Source organism: Pleurodeles waltl, chromosome 10, assembly GCF_031143425.1.
Source record: "Pleurodeles waltl isolate 20211129_DDA chromosome 10, aPleWal1.hap1.20221129, whole genome shotgun sequence".
In the NCBI taxonomy this organism is placed as follows: Eukaryota; Metazoa; Chordata; class Amphibia; order Caudata; family Salamandridae; genus Pleurodeles; species Pleurodeles waltl.
The window spans coordinates 622,937,092-622,959,846 of NC_090449.1; the positions used below are offsets into that span (position 1 = coordinate 622,937,092).

At 43.9% G+C, this 22,755-nt stretch overlaps 1 protein-coding gene across 4 annotated transcripts in view; it reads right to left on the reverse strand.

Annotated features, from left to right (window-relative positions):
- XYLB (xylulokinase) overlaps window positions 1-22,755 on the reverse strand; it is an 830,291-nt gene that overhangs the window by 771,631 nt on the left and 35,905 nt on the right. For all 4 annotated transcript variants that reach the window (XR_011199144.1, XM_069211091.1, XM_069211089.1 and 1 more), the window contains exon 2: window positions 16,404-16,486. Coding sequence is in view for 3 of the 4 variants with exons in the window: in XM_069211091.1 (XP_069067192.1) it covers window positions 16,404-16,486 (83 nt within the window). In the remaining variant the exon portion in view is untranslated. The remainder of the gene's footprint in view (window positions 1-16,403; window positions 16,487-22,755) is intronic.

The following is a 22,755-nucleotide window of genomic DNA, read 5'->3' on the forward strand; positions in this document are numbered from 1 at the left end:
ACGGAGGACCTGAGATGCTGGGTACGGAAGACGGCAGAGGCCCAGCTGGAGATGGGCTCCCAATGAGGAAGGGGTGCTCGTCGAGCCCTGACCCCCCCCGATGGCCTGCATACTGGAAGTGGCCTATCCAGAGCTGGATGGGCTCTAGAGGGCATCACAGCAGCCACAAGGGGGTGAGTGCAGTGCCCATCATTACTACTTACGCCTGGTGGGGTGGTATCTGGGTGGTGGATGTGTGCCAGTGGGTGCCCCGAGGCCAGGCCTGACATTGCAGCATAGGTCCCCTGGTGGCTAGGGTTCTGAAGGGATAATCCTGCTACCTAGCTCATAGGCATCCACTACTGGTCAGGGCTGTGTGGGTCCCAAGTGTGCTACATTTGACGGTGTGTGCCCCTCCCATGCCTTGGTGGTTAGCAATATCACTGGTAGTGCAATGGATAGTGCGTAGGTCTGTTCCCTGTGTGTGAGGGTGCTGTGCACGCCAACGGTGGTGTTGGTGCAGCCATTGACCAAGTGTATCCTTTGTCTCTTCCCCCCCTTATTGTTTTGTCACTCTGTGCTTATGTGCATTAGCGTAATCTGGCGGAGGAGTGGAGGCACCGGTGATGGAGGGAGCTGCATCCCACAGATCCCAGGAGTCAGAGTCCACTGATGGTGAGGGCACCAGTGGGACTGAGGGCGAGGGGCGCACCACAGCGGGGACTGAAGGGGACAGTTCTGACACAGATACCTCCTCCGATGGAAGCTCCCTGGTGGTGGCGGACACCTCTGTGGCCACCCCATCTACAGGTACAGCCGCCATCCCCGTACCAGCACTGCCCTCCCAGCAGCCCCTCATCGAGTTTCCCGTGCACGCTCACCAAGGAGTGTGGGCATCTCCTTCGCCCCAGGCACCTCAGGCCCTGTCTCAGTGAGCCCTCCTGCCTTGAGTGAGGAGGCTATTGACCTCCTGAAATCCAACTCTGTAGGGCAGCCAACCATTGTGAATGCCATCCAGGGGCTGGCAGCCCAGATGCAACAGACTAATTCATTCCTGGAAGGCATTCACACTGGCTTGGCAGCCCAACAGTAATCGATTCAGGATCTGGCCTTCTCTCTGATGGCAGCCATTGCCCCTGTTTCCACCTTCCCTCCTCCAACTTCCTCTTCCCAATCCCATTCTCCTCAACCCCAACCTATCCCAAGCACACAGGCAGACGAGCATCCACACAAGACAATACACGAGTGGTACACGTAAACACAAGCACCACACTTCATCCCACAGTCACTCACAGAAACACCATCCAGATGCAGACATGCCAACATCCACAATTTCCACTGTTTCCCCCTCCTCCTCCTCAACTTCCACCTCCCTTCCAGTTCTGTCTACACCTGCATGCACTAGATCATCATCCACTACCAGCATCACCACCACACCAAGCAGAACACACACCTCACTGGCAGACACCTCCACAACAATCAGGCACACGTCCCCTGTGTCCTCTCCCACTGTGTCTGTCCCCCCTCCTAAGGTACACAAACGCAAGCACTCAAACACCCAACAGCCATCCACCTCACAACAGCATCCAGGCCGTGCACCTGCACCCAAAATCAGGAGACAGACACCTCCAACAAAGACTCCCTCTTCCTCCACTCCCAAACATTCTCCCTCTTCCCACCCCAATGTCCCTAAAAAACTGTTCCTATCCACCACTGACCTCTTCCCTACCCCTCCCCCCCATCCTGCACATCTGGCCAGGGTGGGAAAAACCCAGCCAAGAACCTCAGCCACCCAGTCCACGGGCCCAGTTGTCAGCACACCCATTTGTGGTGGGAAAGGATCCAGGGCACATGTCCTGAGGGTGAAGGAGCCTGCACCAGGCAGCCTCAAGGGAAAGAAGCCTGCCCCAGCTGCCAGAAAGAGCAAGGAGCCTGCTCAAGCTGCTGCCTGGAAGACAAAGGAGACTGCCCCAGCTGCTGCTAAGAAGATAAAGGAGCCTACCCCAGCTGACAGGAAGACTAAGAGCCTGCCCCTGCTGCCAGGAGGAGGAAGGTGCCTGCATCAGCAGACAGGAAGAGCATAGGCCAGGAACTGTGACAGAGCCCCCACCACCAACCATGGTTGTGCAGCCAGCCGAGGTTGCAGGGGATGGGCAGGAGCCTCCCTCCAGCAGCAGCAGCACCACCACCACCACCTCCAGTAAGCAGCCGTCTGAGGTTGCAGGGGATGGGCAGGAGCCTCCCCCCACCAGCAGCAGCACCAGCACCACCACCTCCAGCGAGCAGCCGTCCGGGGTTGCAGGGGATTGGCAGGAGCCCCTGCAGCAGCACCACCACCTCCAGTGAGCAGCCGTCCAGGATTGCAGGGGATGGGCAGGAGCCTCCCCACACCAGCAGCAGCACCACCACCTCCGGTGAGCAGCTGTCACCACTGGCAGACAGAATGTAATCCTGCCTCCATGGGCTGCTGTGCGGCCTACCCCCTGCAAATCCAGTGGGTATGACACCCACCTGAGAGACTGTGACCTTGCACTCCCCAGGATTAAGAGCACAAGGCACAGGGCCCCCTCCAGAACCAGTGGGTAAGACACCTACCTACCCCAGACTCCACAGGATCAAGAGCACAGGGCATGATGCCCCCTCCAGAACCAGTGGGTAAGACACTCACCTAACTCAGATTCCCCAGGATCAAGAGCACAGGGCACAATGCCCCCTCCAGTGCAAGTGGGCAAGTCAACCACTTGAGAGACTGTCGCCTTGCACTCCCCATGACCAAGCACAGGGCATGTTGTCCCCTCCATAGCAAGTGGACAAGTCACCCACTCGAGAGACTGTGGCCTTGCACTCCCCAGGACCAAGTACAGTGCATGTTGCCCCCTCCAGAACCAGTGGTCTTGTTACGTCTGCCGGCTGAGGTGCCCCCCATCCTCCTGAGGTGCCTGCCTATTTCCCAACTGATGCCCCTGAAGTGTTCTCTCTGTGTTGAGGCAGGTGCCATGTGTGGCCTTGGACTTTGGCCAGTTGCCATGTGGACTACGTACATTGTGAACTGGGCTGTGTCCCGTTTTATGTACATATGTATAAATCAATTATCTTGCCTCACTTATTTATCTTGATGTGTTGCTCTCATTACATTCACTTTTTCAAAATTGTTTTGTCCTTGCATTATTCATCCACAGTAGGGGGTAAAAATGTATTAGTAATGCAGCTGATTGTCTGTATGGTGTCACTCTCTTTTTCCTCCCTCCCTCCCTCCCGTGTGTGTTAGGCAGCTGTACTCACAGTCGTCGTCTTCCCCGGCATTGGTGTTCGTGGTGGAGCAGCATGTAGAAGATCATGGGGAAGACATGAAGCTCAGGCTCCATGGAGGAGTGGTTGTTCCCTGTGTCTCCAATGGTGAGTCCTTTACCTTCTGAGGTTTCTTTCCCCCAGGCTTTTGATGTCATTGGTACTGCCCCGGAAAAGGTGGCGGATGGTCTTGTCATAATATGGTGGGCGGAACATTGACTTCCACCTGGCTGTAGGTGTCTACCGCCGTGGTGCCTGTTGTTTCCGCCTTTGCGGTCGGTGTGGTACATTGGCTGTCTATCGGAGATATTTCCCCCATGGTCAAAATTTGGTGGTAATTACCGCCGGCCTGTTGGTGGTATTACTGCCACTTTAACACCAACTGCCAGGGTTGTAATGAGGGCCTATATGCTTTACCTGCTGCAAAGATTACGGGTTGGTCCCATCTACCTGCACTGAGTTAGACTGCTTACTAAGGCCCCTTCATCCGCAATAGATAAAAAGGCTTAGTGTCAAGCCCTGTGACAATATAGCAGGGTAAACAACAGGGTTGCCCCCTTTCTACTATACTATTTAGCCCCTAGCCACATGCCTTAGGTAACAGCATGGTGACAAAGGGTTACATTTTCATTCATGTCACATACTGGTTGCCCTATTTGTAGACAATATTACCCTGTACTTTAAAAATCCTAGTACAAACATCCCTTCCTTAGTGTGCGAATCCCTTACATTTTAGGCCCTGTCAGGTATTTATATCAACTGGGAGAATCAGAGGTGTTCTTGGAACACAAAGCACTGTGCATTGCGTATTAGATTTCACCTTAAATGGCTGAGAACCTCCGTGAAATATTTGGGCATCCATGTTAGCAGGGACATCAATATGGTCTTACAAGGAAATTATGGGATTGCAATGAGCCGCATCCAATCCCAGGTTGAACTATGGATCAGCTTACCATTGTCAATGGTAGGTAGCCTGAGCTTGGCCAGATGGTGGTTCTACTCCAGCTTCTATATATGTTCAGCAATAATCCCATTCAACTCCATAAGCCATTTTTCTACTGTGTAAAAATGCACATTGCCCGACTCGCCTGGGGTGACAAACAGCCCAGATTGAAATTGGAAATCATAACACAGGCGTATTAGCAGGGTGGCCTGGTAGCCCCAGACTTCAAGCTATACCACCTGTGTGTGCAGGCACACTTTGCCTATCTCTAGCACTTCCCGGCTATAGCCCCCAAGGGCAGGTTTCTACCACTGGAAGCAATTACGGCTCATGCTAAGCACACCCTCCTAGATACATTCCTCTATTTCCAACTCCAAGCAGCATGCAGACCCACTTTCACACACCTTCCTATGCCTCTGCCAGTGTTTGGTCATTTGAGAGTATAGTTGAGAAGCCTACACCTAAGAAATTGGTCTCCAGACACTATAGAAAAATGCAATTGTGATCACCAAACTGCAATCCCAGTGCCAGACAAACATGGGTCTCTGACATCTCACAGTCCCTCACAAATACACAATTGTCATTCTGTTGCCAACTTACAGGAAAATTATCCTCTAATTATAAGCTATGCCTGATACGTTTTAGATTTCTTCATAAGATTTACTGTCTTGCTGCCCCAGGTCAGGGGCAGGTGGTGGTAATTTCATACACTTAGCATGTTAATGACCACCAATCCATTAATACTGGGATAATATCCTGGGGGCACTCATAAATTTGATTGACACTAATGTCCCACAGACACTTACAATGCCCTACTTGGTTATGTGAATAAACCTCCCCACAGCCAGTCATAAGTTCCAAGCACTGGACCTCCTGCTGGACAAGCAAAGGGTGGTGATGAGATGAGTGAGAACCCCCACCTGAAAGTCACAAACTGCCTCATATAATAAATGCACAAGTAGGCCCAACCCTCTGCAGCACAAACCCTTTGGCTGCCAGTTTACACAGAGTGGAACTCTCTGCTGTTGAGGTAATGTGTTTCCAAAAGATAATGCTGTTGTAACTTGTATTTATGGTTCATTATTTGAAAGCCTTCATTATTAGGGTGAGTGCTGTAAATAAATGTTTTAAGGTCACGCTTCACTACTGACGTTGGTTCCAGTACAAAAAAAATAAATGTGTACACACGTTTGAAAAGTTTAGGCTAAGAGGCTAAGTATAATGCTCCCACAATGCTCTCTGATTAGATGCAAATGTTTGCAGAGGCTTGTAAGCAAGAGAGAAGAGTCTTTGCTTTTAAAATAAAATGTTCAGAAAAAATGCAAGTAGGGAAAAAGTTTTGCTACCATGAAATTTTAGGTGCTATTTCGTTGCAGTGTCATTTAGTAAAATGTGTTGATGCATGCTAGTATTTCCCAAAAATACTTCTAATGGAAAATCAGTGTCACCATTTTCAACACGATTATGGGAAGCATGAAAATAAACAAACACTGAAAAAAGTCAACTGATCTGACATATTTTTATAAGTCTTTTAGTTTCATCAATGCGTGTCTTGTTTTGACATGGCTTTTGTGACACTTTATTGTTGTGGGAGCTACCAGGCCCTCAACATTGTAACAAACACTGGCCAAAACCCCCCCAAAAGTTTTTGAACTCTAAAAACACACGTTGCCACCAGTGGCATAACAAAGGCCCCGCAGCCGCCCTCCAGCGGACCCCTTCAGCACCTGCCCTGAGTGAGTCTGAAGAGGGGGCTCCTCCATGTTCTTTGCAAAGGGGCACCCTCCAGTTTCATTACGTCACTGATTGCCACTGTAGTTCCTGACACTGAACAAAACTACTTTGTGTGCCAATATGCTCCTTGTGGAAGATCAGAATGCGATCACTCACAGTAAAGCCAGCCGATAGAGAGAGAAATAGAAGTTTAATAAAAACAAAATGTCTTTGTTAACACCAGACCTAATTAGGGACCAAGACCCACATGTAGGTAGCTTTTTGCATGTCGCAAACAGCGAATTTCGCTGTTTCCGACGTGCAAAAAGCACATCGCGATGCACAAACCCAGTTTTGCGATTCGGTAACCTGGTTACCGAATCGCATAACAGGTTTGCGACTCGCAATTAGGAATGGGTGTTCCCTTCCTAATTGCGACTCGCAGTGCAATGTAGGATTGTTTGGTGACTGCAGGCGCAAACCAATCGCAGTTTGCACCCATTTCAAATGGGTGCTAACCCATTCACAAAAGGGAAGGGGTCCCCATGGGACCCCTTCCCTGTTGTGAATGTCACTGTAAACATTTTTTCAGAGCAGGCAGTGGTCCTGTGGACCACTGCCTGCTCTGAAAAAATGAACCGAAAACATTTAATTTTTCGTTTTTGTAATGCATCTCGTTTTCCTATAAGGAAAACGGGCTGCATTACAAAAAAAAAAAAACTGCTTTATTGAAAATCAGTCACAGACATGGTGGTCTGCTGTCTCCAGCAGGCCACCATCCCTGTGAGGGCCGCCATTTGCAAGGGTGTTGCAAATTGCAACCCACCTCATGATTATTCATGAGGTGGGCATTTGCGACCCCCTTTCGAATCGCAGATGGTGTCAGGGACACCATCCTACTTTCGGATTTGCGACTCGCAATCTGAACCTACCTACATGTGGCCCCAAATTCATAAAGAAAGTCACAAAAGTGCACCCATGGTATATGTCTTTGAATTAGTGGCTTTCAAGAGAAGTATACCAGTAAATCGTACCCCAAAAAAATATGTGTGAACTGTATTTTAGCATGGGTAAATACGCATGTGTAGATTTGCTAGTGTGAAAATCTATTGAGCGTTTGCAAGTTCATTTTCCCTCAGGCCACTTTCTTCCCAACCCTGGAAGAAGTTCTAATTCTGCCATTGTCAGGAGTAAATTTCCAACCTTTCTTATTATGGGAAAATATTAGAAAGAAGCTGGTGAAAATCTTTAAAACATGCAGGTTAGTAGGTTTGCAGACTCAAAGGCATTCCAGCCCTGGAACTATTGCTTACTGCTTCCTCCAGCCCCAGTATGCAAATCTGCAGAAAGGTGGCAAAATAAGGAAATTGCTACAGTAGGGATTGAAACTGCAAGTATTCAAGCCCTACTATGGTAGTAACCCTGGCATAATCAGAGAGGCTATTATCAGAGCTCTTACATAATGAGATTGCTGCCATAATTTGTTGCCACACTACATGGCACCAGAGGGACAAGTAGATCTTTTTAAAGGACAAGTAGATTTGAGAAGCAACAGATCCCCTGGACAAGTAGATATTTTAATAAATTCCACACCCCTGACTAACGAGATATGGTCCACCTTTGCAGTGATATCCCCAGGATACGGGTGAACCTATGGCCAAGAGAACCAAGAACCAGGGCGCCAGGATCTGCCCTCTAGGTAGACACCTGGATTGAAGTCAATCTGCCTAGGGTGATGGTGCAGACTACTTAGAACCTGCATGCTTCTCTTTGAAAGAGTTAGGGCGCAGAGATCATGGAGGAATGTGTGAGGTGGCACTGGATGGTGCAATTCACCCCATGGAGACCTCATGCGTACCTATTCGGCAGAGTGTGTTTTCTGGCTGCAAGTTACCTGTTTTAGTTGCAGTCATGCAGAAAATCAATAACTAAATATTTAAAAAATTGAGAAAGGGTGAATCTGAATATGTGCATGCACTAATACTAATAATTTATTAGATGTTACATGGCATTATTATATATCTTAAATCACAGAGGCATTTTATAGATTTAGGAAATAGAACAAAATATTCAATCTCAATTTTCTCAAATGCATGCAAAATACTAGAAGTCTTTCAAGAGGGGGATGAGTGTATCTCTTTAGTTTATTATTAATGTTGTCCTCAAATACTAATATCAGTTGGCTAAACTAGAGGTCCCAATTTAAAGTCTGCATCAGGAATTCACATTTAGGGCCTCCTTAGGAGTTCGGCAGACGGGAAGACCCATCCACCGAACTTCCAAGGGGGGGGGTTGCCGCCACACTGGCTACCTCTCTGCCAGACCCATTAAGACTTTCCCGCTAGGCTGACTGGTAGCGGGAAAGTGGCGGCAGCAATGTTTCCAGCTCGTAATCGAGCCAGAAGCAATGCTGTCACCTGCAGGGTGAGCCAGCACCCTCACATTATTTACTGTCTGCACAGCAGACAGTGAACATTGTGAGGGTGCTGGACAGGGGGACCCTTGCATCTGTTCTCCGCCAGCCTTTTCACAGCAGTAAAACCGCCATGAAAAGACTGGCAGAGAACCAGGTCATAAACAGCAGGGTGGTGCTGCATGCAGCTCCGGCCTGGCTGAGTCCGACCTGCACTCTCCATCAACCTGTCGGGATCACTGATCCTGGCGGAGAAGGCAGAACTCTGGAGGTCCGACCGCTAAGGCGCTAATGTGGCAGTCAGACCACCCCAGCAGCAGTGGTTCTGACTGCCACCGTGAGGCTGGCGGTGCCCCCCTACAGAAGAAAAAAAGTAGAAAGAGACAGAAATCGAAAGGGTAACAAGGAAAAGCAAACAAATTTGATTGCTGAGGCGAGGAAAGGACACCTTATTAGTTAATGATCATCAAGATTGACACCTGGTAGATTGGACTATTAAAAAGGTTAATTATAAATTATTTGGGGTATTATAATCCAAAATCAATCACTACTAAGGAGTTTAATCATAGGACTGACTAATGGTGAGTTTTGATACTGTACACTTCAATGGTTGTACACTTTTGGTCTCTGTAAACAAATTCAACATCCAATGGAGAATCCACTTTAACAAATTTGTAGGGATGAGGAGTGGTACAGCAGAGATCACAAAATCTAATCAAGTACAAAGATCTTTAGAAGGAGAACAGGTCTTCTCATTAGTTTCTAAAATTATAAACAGTGCATTAGAAAGAAGCATGTGGCTTGTTGAGTGAAAGATATGTAAAAGGCACAGTTTTTTAATCCTTAATGGGCCTGATTACAATTTATATGGTAGTGCGGTAGTGGTAAAATTGCAAGTGAATTTACTGTTAAAGTGCGATAAATCCACACCACTACTATGAACTTACAAGTAAAAGCCCATAGGTAATTACTGCATGATTTTTCCGATTTTAAAACCTTATGGAAATTCCAGTTCCATGAGGTTTTAATGCAAACATTTTCTGGGCAATAAAAAGAATGCAGAGACCTGTGAGTGGGGTGGTGGTGAGCGAAAAGGACATGGACGTAGGAAAGGTAACAGGAAGGGCTTTTCTGGCAAGCAGAAACATGTTATTGTCACTCTGCACGACTCATAATCTGTGATTGTGTTGGTAAAGCTGGTTATTCCTTTAGAGGTGGAACACAGATACCAGATTGCTAGGAAGTGTTATTTAAACATAGTCGTTATTAACTCTTAAGCAAAAGGAAATATTTTTGGTTGGAATTGAAAGCGAGATTAATTGGGATTCACATCGAAAAACGTAAATGTAACGGAAAACAGAAAGGAAAGCAAAGAGGTTATGCTTTAACTCTTCTAACCCACATATCATTGTGGGGAAATGGCATATTGCAAGGAAAAGGGGGAGGCAAATGAGCAGACCCTCTTATTTGTACAGTAGCAATGGTTTCTCAAAGTACCTTTGGTTGCATATCATTGAAAGTTCACCAACTGTCCCTGTCACAAGCAAACTATTCACAAAGTGAGAGCTGTCACCTTTCACTATGTGAAGTTGCACCTTTTGGCACTGGAGAAATGAGACAGCGGTCACATCGACTATTGCTGGCACACCATGATGCCTATTTGCAACATGCTATTTTATTTTGGTCATATTGTCCACACTTATCCATTGTCAATAGAGAAATGTGGATCAGCTGTTCCGAGCAGGCCTCAATCTCTGCAAGCAATCAAAGAATGCAACCAACCCCTGGAATATTTATAAATTAGGATTCCTATGACTTCCCGCAAACGTCCTCTTTAAGCATTGCCAGATCCATATATTTGTCACAAAACATATGGAGTTGTTTACAAAGGTAAATTACACTTGTGAGTGAGCTTCATGTGTACATTTCTTTTTACAGTTTTGAGTAATTTTATTAGTTTTGACTATTCACAAAATGCACGTGCAAAGTTACTAAAAAATGTAGATTTACATGTCTCTGCATCCTAAAAAAGGGCCGAAGCCTATTTTGTAAGCATAAGTTGCTACAGAAAAATCACAGTAGTAGGTCTAGCACCACAGACAGCCAGCCTATTGTAGTGCAACACCCTCCCACAGAAAATAATGAAGACAGGGACTTAAGTGTAAAACCTTTAGAAATTATTGTTAATTTTTAAAAAATGATTTAAAATATTTAAAATTGAAACAAATATAATTTAATATTAGAAAATCCACAAAATGAATGGGCATTTTAAATTAATTATAAAATATTTGAATAACCTTTTTGCATTCAAAAATTAATGTACAACACATGTTTTACATATGTCAAATAATGTAAATTAATTTCATGCATCACTTTTAATAATTATTAATGCATAAAACATTTTTTTTTTACTTTAGGTGGTAATTTATTTTTTAATGTAACCTTGCAAAACATAATTTATTATAAATGAATATAATCTAAATGTATTTCATTAAAAATTTGTAATGTAGTTAATAGTGCTGTAGCATTTTTTCCTTGGTTTAACATTTAAAACAAATGTTTAAAATAATTAACATAACACTATTTTTATAAATGTTTTCTACGCTGAAAAAACTTTTACTTTTCTCTATACTTTACAATGCGGAGATCCCTGCTACCAGGTTGGAGATCTCCCTATGATAAAGTATGGCAGCTTTTCAATGCAGAGACCTGTGAGTCTCATCCTTTTAAATTTCTATCCCTGCCACATTTTAATTTCTCTTATTGCTCATTTAACTGTTCTTGGTGAATCATTGATGTAATTGGTGGTCAGGCCAGTGCTATGTGAAGAAGTTAAATAAGCACAAATTGTTTAGCAAACAACTGGCAACTTTGGATAAACTTACGAAACAATATCTACATTTTTTTTACAAAAACAAGAGGAGTTTCTTCAAATATTATTAATTCTAAGTATGTATGTAACTTAGTTCCAATGAGCTATAAAGCAAAACACTGTTGTACATATAGGAGATAAGAATGAAGGGTTGGAAGGGCTTAGATGATTATGATATGATGAAGCAGAGGTGCATCTAATGAGGTTAAGGTAGAGAAAAGGTAGATCCTGTTACACAAGGAAGATGGGAGGTGAATGTTGGTAGTTAGAGGCATGGAGTGGCCTGGTCGAGCAATGGGGCAGGGTAAGAGGCAAGGAATGGTTTCAGGAGGAGGTGTGAGATAAAGAGTGGGAGCAGCTTTGGAGGCTGTAGTGGTATAGGGGGAAGAGCTTTGTCAACTGCAGGAATGGCTAAAGGATATGAGCATAACTATAATACTTCTTGTTACATATATCAAAGATACTAACTCTACCTTTCATAATGCTTATATTCCATAGCTGCCTTATATTCTTGCATGTTTTGCCCTTTCAACACACTAATGGTAACGTTTCTTTCTCATCCTTTACTTTACAGCATGATATTTAATAGGAATATCAGAAGCAAAGCAAGCCCTGCCACAATTTCTATGGAAGCTCCCCATACTGACGCTCTACTCCACACACAGCTCTTTAATGGTCTATCATGTGCCTGGTTCAGGACTGGCACATCATGAGATTGATTGAATAGATGCCCAATGTAATATTTAGGAGGCATGTATAGATTGTACTGTATATACCAAGACACATTTGACTTCAATTTTAATTATCTTCACTTTCTGAGCTTAGAGAAGGAGTGAGGAATAGGTTCTGCAACTCATATTGTTAAAAGGTGCATGGCATGACTCCAACTCCATTAATTTGAGGTATGTTAATTTGACCTGACACCTACCTTGATTGGGCACTAACTGAGTATGATCACTACCTCAACCCAGTAGTTCATTGTATTATTGTTTCTGTGTCCACAGTAGGTAGGAGTGGAGTTAAAATAGTAAATTGACCAAGTCAATGTAATAGTCAGTCAAAATACCATGGATTGAAGATTTGACATACATCCTGTAAGATGAATTTCTATTCTATAACTGCATACACTACTCTTCACCAGACACCAGAAACAAAAAAACTACATAGGCCCTGTTATGTAATGCCTGGTAAATAGGGTTACCCCAGGGAAGGGGATTGTTATGCATCTGATACGGAGGTCCTTCTTGGATATAAGGAATCTTTGGGGGAATTGGAGATTCAGGCTCTGAGTCCCCCCAGTAATACCTCAATTCGACCATGACTTTTACCTAGAGATTTGACTGCTTTTAGCAGTTAAATTCTCCAGTAAAGGTAAGAGAGGTGTGGTGTTCCCACAGAACTCATAATTCCAATGGGGAAGGTCACCATCAGAATTAAGAGGCTACTCGTAATGAATTCCGCCATGGCCCGTCCCAGGCCCAGCTGTGAAAGGAGGACGGTTGGGGCATGGGGCTAGCTACCCCACCATGTAAAAAGTCCTTGCTACAGAAATGTTAACCAAAAGACTAAAAGAGAGAAGAATTTTCTTCACGGAGAGCCATGATGCCTGGTGATGAAAGTCAGAGATCAATGGAAGCCACAAAGCTGATCCACCTGATTTCAACCAAGATCATCACCATCGGGACACGGAATGTGAGGACCATGTACAAGACAGGCAAGACACCCAAGTGACAGCAGAGATGAAAAAATACAACCTTACCCGGCTTGGTCAGTGAAACCAGATGGACACAGTCCGAAACACAAAAGACTGGCTCCAGGAGAAATGCTTCGGTATTCTGGTCACGAGAAAGAGAAAGCTCCACCCACTCATGGAGTAGCACTGATGCTAATGCCAACAAAGCTCTGACTGGATGGGAAGCCCATGGGCCCAAAATCATCACAGCGACCATGCGCACGAAGAAAAAGAGTACTAACATTAATGTTATCCAGTACTATGTACCTGTAAACGACAGCAGCAAAGAAGTGGAAAAAGAACAGTTTTACAGCAGCAGCTGGAGAAATGCCTTGAGGGAGACATCATCATACTGACTAGCGACTTCAATGCCAAGATTAAAAGCTACAACACTGTGTCTGAAAAACTCATGGGCAACCATAGCCATGGCGACATGAACGAGAATGATGAAAGGCTTGCAGATCTCTGTGCCCTGAACAGTCTGGTGATGGGCAGTTGAGTATTCCCACACAAAAGAATACACAAGGCAACATAAGTGTATACAGACCATTCAACAAAGAATCTGATTAACCATGTCTACATTGCCAAGCAGTTACAGAGGTCCCTGCAGGATGTGAGAGTGATGAGAAGAGTGGATCGCCACACTTCATCCTTAATTATGGTGGCCAGTTCGGGAGGCTGCGCGCCTTTTAATTGGTCTGCACACGTGATGGCCACCACACTTCATTTTTATTTTATTTTAATCCAGCAATGCTGTTCAGCATGGGAATTATGTTGGGCGTGGTTATTATATTATGTATTATTTAAATGGAAGCCGGTTTCTGCCTGGTCCTAACTTCAACACTTTATCAGCTCAGCTCAAGGTGTAGGAACTGTGAGATGCCCGCACACAGAAGGATGCTCTTTAGCTCTCACCACTCAGTCTCCTCCACCCCAGCGTGACTGTGTGCGGAGTGGTCCGTTAGCAACTAGCATAGGCAAAGGGGGGCACCCATGCGTAAAACAACAAGAAGGAGCAGTGCGGAGATGGTAAGGCAGAGATTATTCCTGTAATAATATTTACCTTCTGCTGAAAGGACACTCCATACAGATCAATTCACTACTGCAGCTAAGCTTCAGAAGTGAATTCAGATCGCAGCGATTCTATTCTTCACAGTTTTGAGTCGGTCCAAGAATCCACATGTATATGGCTACCAAGCGGTTCTATTTACAGCTTTTCATAGATGTGGAAATCCACAACCCACTTCTCCGCTCGGTGTCCTTAGACATGAAAAATTAGAGCTGCCTCCTTCCTTAATGCCACCGTCCCCGACACTTAAAATCGAGACATGCCTCTGAAGGCTCCCAAACAGGACAATCTAAGTCCCTGATTATGAGTCTGATGGTCAGAACAACACTTAAAAAAAATAAATGCAGACAAAACTATATTGTTTTCTGTCTGTATTTATTTGTAAAAATCAGTACAAATGGAAACCCTGGAGTCTTAATCATAAACAGTCTTGATATTAGGTTGTATATTTCCGAGGCTTACATTACAAAAGACATAATCCCCTGGTATAAAGGGATTAAGTTTGCTCTTTCACAATGGTACTATTTCACCCCGCCCTCCACCCTGCAGTTATTCCCAGCACGCCAGGCCTAATAACTTACATACCCCAAAGCCTCCCAGCACACGGCAATTAAGAAACTATTGCAGAAACTTCGCTTAGAAACCCCATGAAAAACCCCTGTAAAGACCTTCAAAAAACCCACCCATTTTTAGATTCCCTTCTGGCCTACGGCAATCCAGAAACTCTCCTTCACTACATCTCTCTTCTCATCCCCTTAAACATGGCTTACCCTTTGACACTCTTCTCTCAGCACCCATGCTCCCTCTGGGCTAGAGATGCAGCCCCTTTCCAAATATGGTAATCAATATATGCCTAAATCCCACCTTCCACTTACAGATCCAAAGAACACTGTACCAGCTCTACTCACCCCATTGTAGCACTTGCACAGTGCGAGCGCTGCCCTTCCCAAAAATGCTGTAATCTCGCCTCCATATCTCAACTGGATGTTGCACAGTTTAGAATCTGCTCCTTGTATGATGGTGAAAGGAGTATATTCCCCCATACAATGAATAGGACACCGTACCAGTCCCCTTCCCATTACCCTACACCAGTGGATTTCACATTGTTATATGCTCCCCCCTGCTTTGAGCAAAATGGGGAAGTGGAGGTGCCCCCTAATGCTTCAAAACCTGGTAAATGTTTAATGGTGAACTTTGAACACGACCAGCAGAGCGTGTCAGAAGTTATGAGTTGTTTGTTCATGGCTAAATTCAGAGGGCAAAATAAACATGCACGTGCCTCCACTTTCCACATTGATATTAAAGTCATGCGGTCATGAGAGACACAGGACTGCTGTAGCACACAAATAACTGGTGCAGAACGGCCAGCAACTTGGCAAGTTTTCCCTCAAACACAGAAACTGTACAGTAGAAGTGGTGCGAGTTTCCCTTTAAGACTAAACAGCTATAGTACACTTAGCAGTAATGCCTGCTAGCCTCACAAAGACAACAGGTACTGCACAGACATCAAGAAAGTCAGATGTACCCCAGAAGTCAACCCTAACATTGTTGAAAGCAGCAGGGACATAGCTTGGTCAGTAAGACTGGGGGGTGAGAGCTTCGATTTTCCCAACAATCACACACTATATAATGTATCATTATAGGACAAGCAGGGTGCATAAGAGGGGCCTAAGGGCAGTGGAAACAGAGGAATGCGGATTGATAGAAGACTGAGTGAGAGAAAACACAATATTTTTTAAAATAACCAACATTTATGGCGACTTTGAAAACAGAGAAGGAGAGTGTATGTGTGTTTTTGTCTGTGTGTATGTACAAATTCCAGGCGAAATCCAACAAACACCTCACAATAGCTGACTGAAACCACCTGTAATCAACGATTCATCAAAAAATGCACTTATTAGGAGGCTCTAACTCCCCCAAACACCCACTCCCCTTAAAGTTACGCCCCTGAAAAGCAGAATGGACGATTCGTGGAGCCATTCTTCCCCTCCGTGTACACGTACCCCATGTCTTCTTGCCTCCAGCAAAGTGAGCAGGTGGCCGGTTCAAGGCAGAGGCTAGTAAATTGGTTTTCTGTCGTCCTCAGATGATTATTGCAGATATATTATACAACTTATATGATCTGTGTGTCCCAAGTAATGCCCTTTGTGTTATTAAAATTGCTTTGCTGACACACTGTAAGACAGTCACCAGACGTGATTGCAACGTGTTGAATAATATTCAACAAACTCATTAATAAATACATAGGTAAACACAATTTGTTAGATCACACTTTCAATGAATACACAAATAAATAAATAAAGACAACAGCTTTGCAGTCGCACTGTCAAGGCAAGACCTATAGGCTTTGCCAGTGCTTGTTTAATATTTTGATTGACGCAGTGTAAGCCTCACCTGAACTCAGGAAGATCTTTGTCAAAATGAACACTGTCGGTGTAGACAACTTTAAGATGCTCATCCACGGCAGTAACTTTCAGCTGCAAGATACAAGACTTAATTACACGTGGATTCTGCATTAAATAAATGTATCATTATGAGTCAGCATAAGTTTATTAATACCTGTGTCCAAACAATGACACATAGTTCACAGATTGTATCAGCCCAGTAGTTGGAAATGACATTTGAAAAACAAAGTTTAGAGACTTAGCCAGACGAACATAATAGTTGGTTTGATTTAACTGCATAAATCATAATTCTGTAATTAAGATCGCTTAAGAGAAGGGTCTTCATTTAGGTGGTGGACTGCAAACACATAGTTTCTTTTTAATAAATAATGTTTCTGCTATTGTTGTTAGTTATATTATAATTTTATTCTGTGTACATTTCGTCATGCACTTTTGCAAACCATTAGCTTACTCGTATGTTTCCTCTCGCAATCTTTAATTGCTCTTATTGTTTATTGTTTTTTTGAGCTCGTTATATGTTATTATCCGGAGCAAGATCATATGTACTGCACTGTGGAAAATAGCCTTGAGAGAGCTTCAAAGAAGTACAAACACAAGTCCATTGAGAAATGGTCTAAATCAAATGAATTGTCCTAAATGTGCAAAAGGATGGCCCCTAACTCTTCTCACAGCCTTACTGCATAATCCTTGCTCTAGAGAGGAATTGCTCCCTTCAAAACAGGAAACCTCACAGCAATCCGATGATGCACTGGGACAGGACCACTGACCCTGGCAGGGCCTCCAAAGCACAGGCCTGCAGTGCAACACTCAGGAAACCTCTCTTCCTGTTGCGGCGCCTGCCACAAAGCTCATCAGCTCCCGGGCCCCACCTGCATGGGGTCTCCACAGACAGGGTAAACTCGCTTTGTGGATTCTGGGGCGGGCGCACCACATCTGCCCTTCAGGAGATAACAAAGAAAAACAGGAGGTAAGGAGGAAGGGAGGGGCTTTTATTAGATTAAGGAACTGGTGGCGGTGAGTGAGGGTATGGAATCCTCACACAGTGAGCAAGCCAAGTGAGAGGGAGGAGGAGGTAATTGCATTGCTGAACACACGTTAAGCCAAAGCTCTATTGCTTAGAGTATTTCCGTTATATTTTATTACTTTTTAACTGTTTACCCTTTCCTACAGTACAGTTATACATGAAGGTGTGAAGTGTGCTTTACAAAACAATCTAATTCATGCAACGCAAGAGAAGCCATTTGAAAGCATAACTATGTTATAGTTGTACAGCGTAGGGAAGGAGAGCAAAGAACGTTTATAAGCAGACTAGTTGATACATACGCAGAACAAATGTGTTTTTATTGGCTACTGCAATGTGTCCAAATCCCGTTGGCTTCTCAGGGAAAGAGGAAAGATGTTGCAAAGGCTTAGAGCAGCTCCACGGAGTTTCTCTTTTAGAGCTAAGGAAGTGTTCAAGGTTGCAGTTTGAAGGAGGAGCAAACTACCTGAGATGGTAAGAAGTGCTGCAGGGAAGGGTCCTTATATGAATGTCCTTTTTATATTTTCAAGAAATAATTTGCAGCTTACACATTAAGGAAGAAATGGAACTGGTTCATTGTTACAAAGTTGTGATATTACGTAATACTATTTTTGGTAGAGATATACAACCCTTTTTCTTTTCTGAGCGCCTTAAAAAAAACACACACTACTAGGGTTGACACATTTTTTAGGAAAAAATACTAGACATTTGCTGTGCTGTTCCGGTACATTCAAGAACTGTTGGATGGAAAAAGTGTGTAGAACGGTTAGGATTATTTTGTAACATGTTAATTATCACTCTGTTCGCTCGAATAATAATTCTGAAATTATTTAGACACCTCTGAAGTCCTTTTTAACTATTTTCTTTATGTGTTCACAGAAAAAAAACAGGAGTTCATTGCTTTTCACCATATTTTTAACTACATGGGCTAAAAAATACAGGCCAGGCTGTTAAAAAATTCAAGACGGCAACGTGACACACTACTGGGTCTTAAGTCGCCTTTTCTGTCCCCAGTTTTCAGCTAGAGGGATTTGTAGTTTGAATCATCACTTACAATTTTAAAAGTCTTTCTCTGATCTAGTGTTTGGTTGATGCTTTATTTCGGTGCAATCAATACGAAAGTGAGTCTCATTTTCCATTAGAACAATATTGCATTATTTTCAGATATACCTTACTGTTTCCAGTACCGACTATATCTACAGCCAATTGCTGCTTATTCAGTAGCTTACTCTGAATTTGCTCATAGTCAATGTTTAGTATTTTAGTTATTTATTCTCATTCGGTGTTGTGGAGTAATGCAGTACTCATTCATTAATTATGCATTCACGTTTTCATTCATTCATTGATGCGCTCACTCATGCACCAAAGCCACTGATTCATTTACACACTGACCCATACACATTACCTCCTTGCCACTCTTTTCCGTCACAGTCCTTAAGTAGATGAGCAGTAGCTCCTCCCACAGGACAGTCCCCAAGGCTAAACAAGCATTTGCAATGCAATAGGTCTTGCATTTGTGAGAGCTAGAGCTATTGGCGCTGTAAATGACAATGTATTTTACCCTTGTGTTTTTGTTCGGAGTAAAAGTCACTCATTAACCAGACCGTTAGTGCCTCCCTGTTCCAACAACACACTCCAATATAATCTCTAGGACCATGCTCCTCCAATACCACACTATAAACACAAATATTATCCTTCGCATATTTTTTATGAGTAGGATGCCATTTGAATGACGCTCAGGAATGTGAATGGGCGGGAGGGAGAGGCACGGCTGCGTGCTATAGGACCCTGAGTGGTCAGACTCCGTTGTTACTTTTCAGCCGCATAGCTGCGGGAAATGACACGGCACTGACAGAAACTCTCCTCCTTCCCCTAAAAAGCTTTAGATTCTCCTGATGATCATGAGGGTAGCAAGATCACCTGAAGGTTTTTCAAGGGGCTGACTGAAGGAAGTCCTAAATTACATAAGACCTAATACAGCATTTCCAGATCACCCTGTAGCACATGAATCTGAGGACTTATTTCCCCAGTGTTAGCCCTGTCAGACTTCGGGTAGTCCTCCGTCAAACTTTTTGCCCACTCTGCTCCTGTTCTGCTAAGTTTTTGTTGATCTTAGGACTCTGTGCACTTTACACACATCTAACCCGGGCTAAAGTGTCCCTAAAACTTGGTAAAATGGCTTAAACCTGATTGGTATATTTATTTCACTCATACGTCCCTAGTAAAGTGACACGTATACCCAGGGTTGGTAGATTAAATACTACTAGTGGGCCTGCAGGTCCTATTGTGCCATCCACTTAAAAAATGTCTTGGGCTTCCATTTCAGCCTGTATGCAGTTTTAAACTGCCATTTTCACTTGCCAAAATAAACCCTTTGCCAAGCCTAAAACCTTTCTAGTACACATAAGTCACTCCTAGGGTAGGATCTAAAAAGCCCATAGGGAAGAAGGCATTGTATTTAAAAAATTAGACATGTATTCTTACGTTTTACATGTCCTGGTAGTAAAAAACTCACAAACTTGTTTATCAATGTTTTGAGGCCTACATCTCTCATAGGATAACATAGGGTTACCTTATTACATTTAATAGAAGATAGCTTTTGATTGGGAGCAGAAAGATATTTCCTGTTTGGTGTCATAGGAATTGTAATTAAAAATTCTCATTAATGGTAAAGTCAGATTTTAAGTCATAATTTTGAAAATGGCTCTTTTCGAAAGTTTCCATTTTCTCGTCCTAACCATTTGGGGCTCGCAGCCTTTGACCCGGGTCGCAAGACTAGGTGTAGCTGACAGCTGGCCTTTGTTTATTCCTCCCAGACAACCACACTATAGAGAGATTGGGTGTTGGTAGGATGGGCAGGATGGGCCATCCAAGGCAGGATGGAGGGGGCTGAGCTGTGCACAGCCCTGCTTGAACTTCAAAGACACTAACCCAGTTCACCTCTGTAGTGGAAAAACTCCAGAATTTTCTCCCAATCAGTGTGTAAACCGAGTATAAAAATGGAGCTGTCAAACCCACTCTTCAGTTCACTTTTAGCTCTGTACAAGGGCTCCCAGAGGACTAACCTGCTGCCCGTGGCCTGCTGTGTACTTCAGAAGCGCGCCCTCCTTCCTGAAGCCTGCCCTGTGTCCTCTGGAGACCTGCTAGAGACCTATTTTCCTGCTTCAACCCAAGACTTTCAGCCTGACTCCAAAAGCTAGATGGTTGGCTTCCTGATCACAGCCTCAGGGACAGAAAAGGCTCCAATCATATTGAACACACACTTGGAACATGCCTCAGTGAGCCCTGATGCTCCAAATGGTACCCCTAAAGTCCTGGACTAAGGAAGTGATGCTATAGCCTGCAGCTTCGTCCCCCTAGTGATCTTCGACTTCCAAAAACAGACTAAGTCCGAACAAAGACATTTTCATGCAACCTTGTACAAAGACTCCCTGACGACGCTGCCTCCTCCTCAGACACTGCCGGCTGCTTTTCCCCACTGCACTTTACCTTCCCAGACATTTTTCCTCAACTTTACTTCTAAGTCTGTTACTAAGCGGAGACCAGGCCCAATCCACTTTGTGTATCTGGATCGCACTCGATCACCTTCAGCTATTCCTTTTGATTTGGCCACATTCTTGTGTGACTATATGTCTGTGGTTGGCGCTTTGATCTTTTAGGCACTATTTTTCATTTAAAACTTTAAAAAATCATAATTCTGTTTTTTTAAATTGTTTTTTGTTGTTTTGGTATCAAATATTTTTACTCCATTTTTCTAAATTGGTGTGGGATTTTTCTTGTGCTGAGTTTGTACTATATTACTGTTTGTATGCAGCATAACAACTTTATACATTGCCTTTAGTTAAGCCTGACTGCTTTTGTGCCAAGCTATCCAAGAGTTAAGTGGCTGTTGTGGTTCACCCTCACAAGCATTGTGCCTGTTGCTTGATAATGGTTCACACCCCCAAACAACAACCCAGTTTCTCACAACGTTATCATAAAAAGGATCTCTGAAATTCAGTGAAAAAGGTGATAATGACTAAATAGAAATAGGTGGGTAGGCATCATTTTTCTCACTTTCTCTCCAAGACATATCCCTTACAGGGATTTGCAGAGAGATGTCCTTCTGTAGTTTGCAGGGATTCCCTTAATGGTAGGGCTCTCTTCTCAGAGAGCTGTAATCTTGGAGGATGTTTCATCATCAGACCCTGCAAACAGGCAGATAGTCTTGGCACCAAAAAGGTCTTATGCGGCCTCTAATTTTGCCATTCGAGCAGCAGTTAATACCAGCTAAGAGTGCAGTCTCTAATTAGGGATTTTCAGGGTTTGTTAGAGATATTGGAAAAAGGAGGTGATATGGCTGTGATTTTGGCAACAATGGAACAGCACATCAGATTCCTCTCTGTTGTGTCTCATGATTCTCTTTCCACAGCTGAGTCAGCCACAGGTTCTTCGATAGTGGCACATTACCAGTTGTGTATGAGTCATGGGAATTGGATAATAGTCAGCCCTTTCAGGGTAGGGGACGCAGCCAGGGCTCCCTACATATGACACGTCCTGGGTGAAACAACTTTCAAGCCAGAGTCAACCACCATTTATTTCCCGACTGTGTCAAGACACACATGGTGTTACCGCTTGGATCAAGGCTGAAATATTGTCTGCAGATATGGGAAGACACGGCTCATAACTGATGAGTTCTTCAAGTTATCCAAGAAGGATATGGGATGGAATTCCTTTCAGTGCCTCCGGAATTCTTCTGCGTTACCCCACTTCCAGCGAAAAAAAAGGCTTTATTAAATGTTGTTCAAAAGCTGTTGGACAAGAAAGCAACGGTTCCAGTGCCAGTCAGCCAAAGAGACAAAGGATATTCAATTCTGTATCAGTAAAGATGCCAACAGGAGATTTCAGGCCAATTCTGGATCTGAGGTGTGTAAACTTATTTTTTGCCTCACATAAAATTCAAAATAAACAATCACCAGCTGATTCTGTCACTCATAGACAAGGGGAACCTTTTGGTATCCACGTTCTAGTGTACGTAGCATTCCAGAAATTCCTATCGTTTTGTGCGGTCATGAGCACTATCCGTTTCAGGTACTGACTTTTGATTTTTCATCCTTGCCATGGGTGTTTACAAAGATTCTAGCACTGTTGGTGGGGGTTTATTCATTCTATAGGTATCCAGTTTTTCCATAACTTGATGACTGGCTTTCTTCTTCTTCATTCTCCAAAACACATGTGTACAAGTGTACAAATTGGTCCAACACCATGGATTTCTTATCAACCAAGGAAAATGTAATTAGAATCCGACACAGGAACTTCAGTTCACTACAGCTGATTTTAA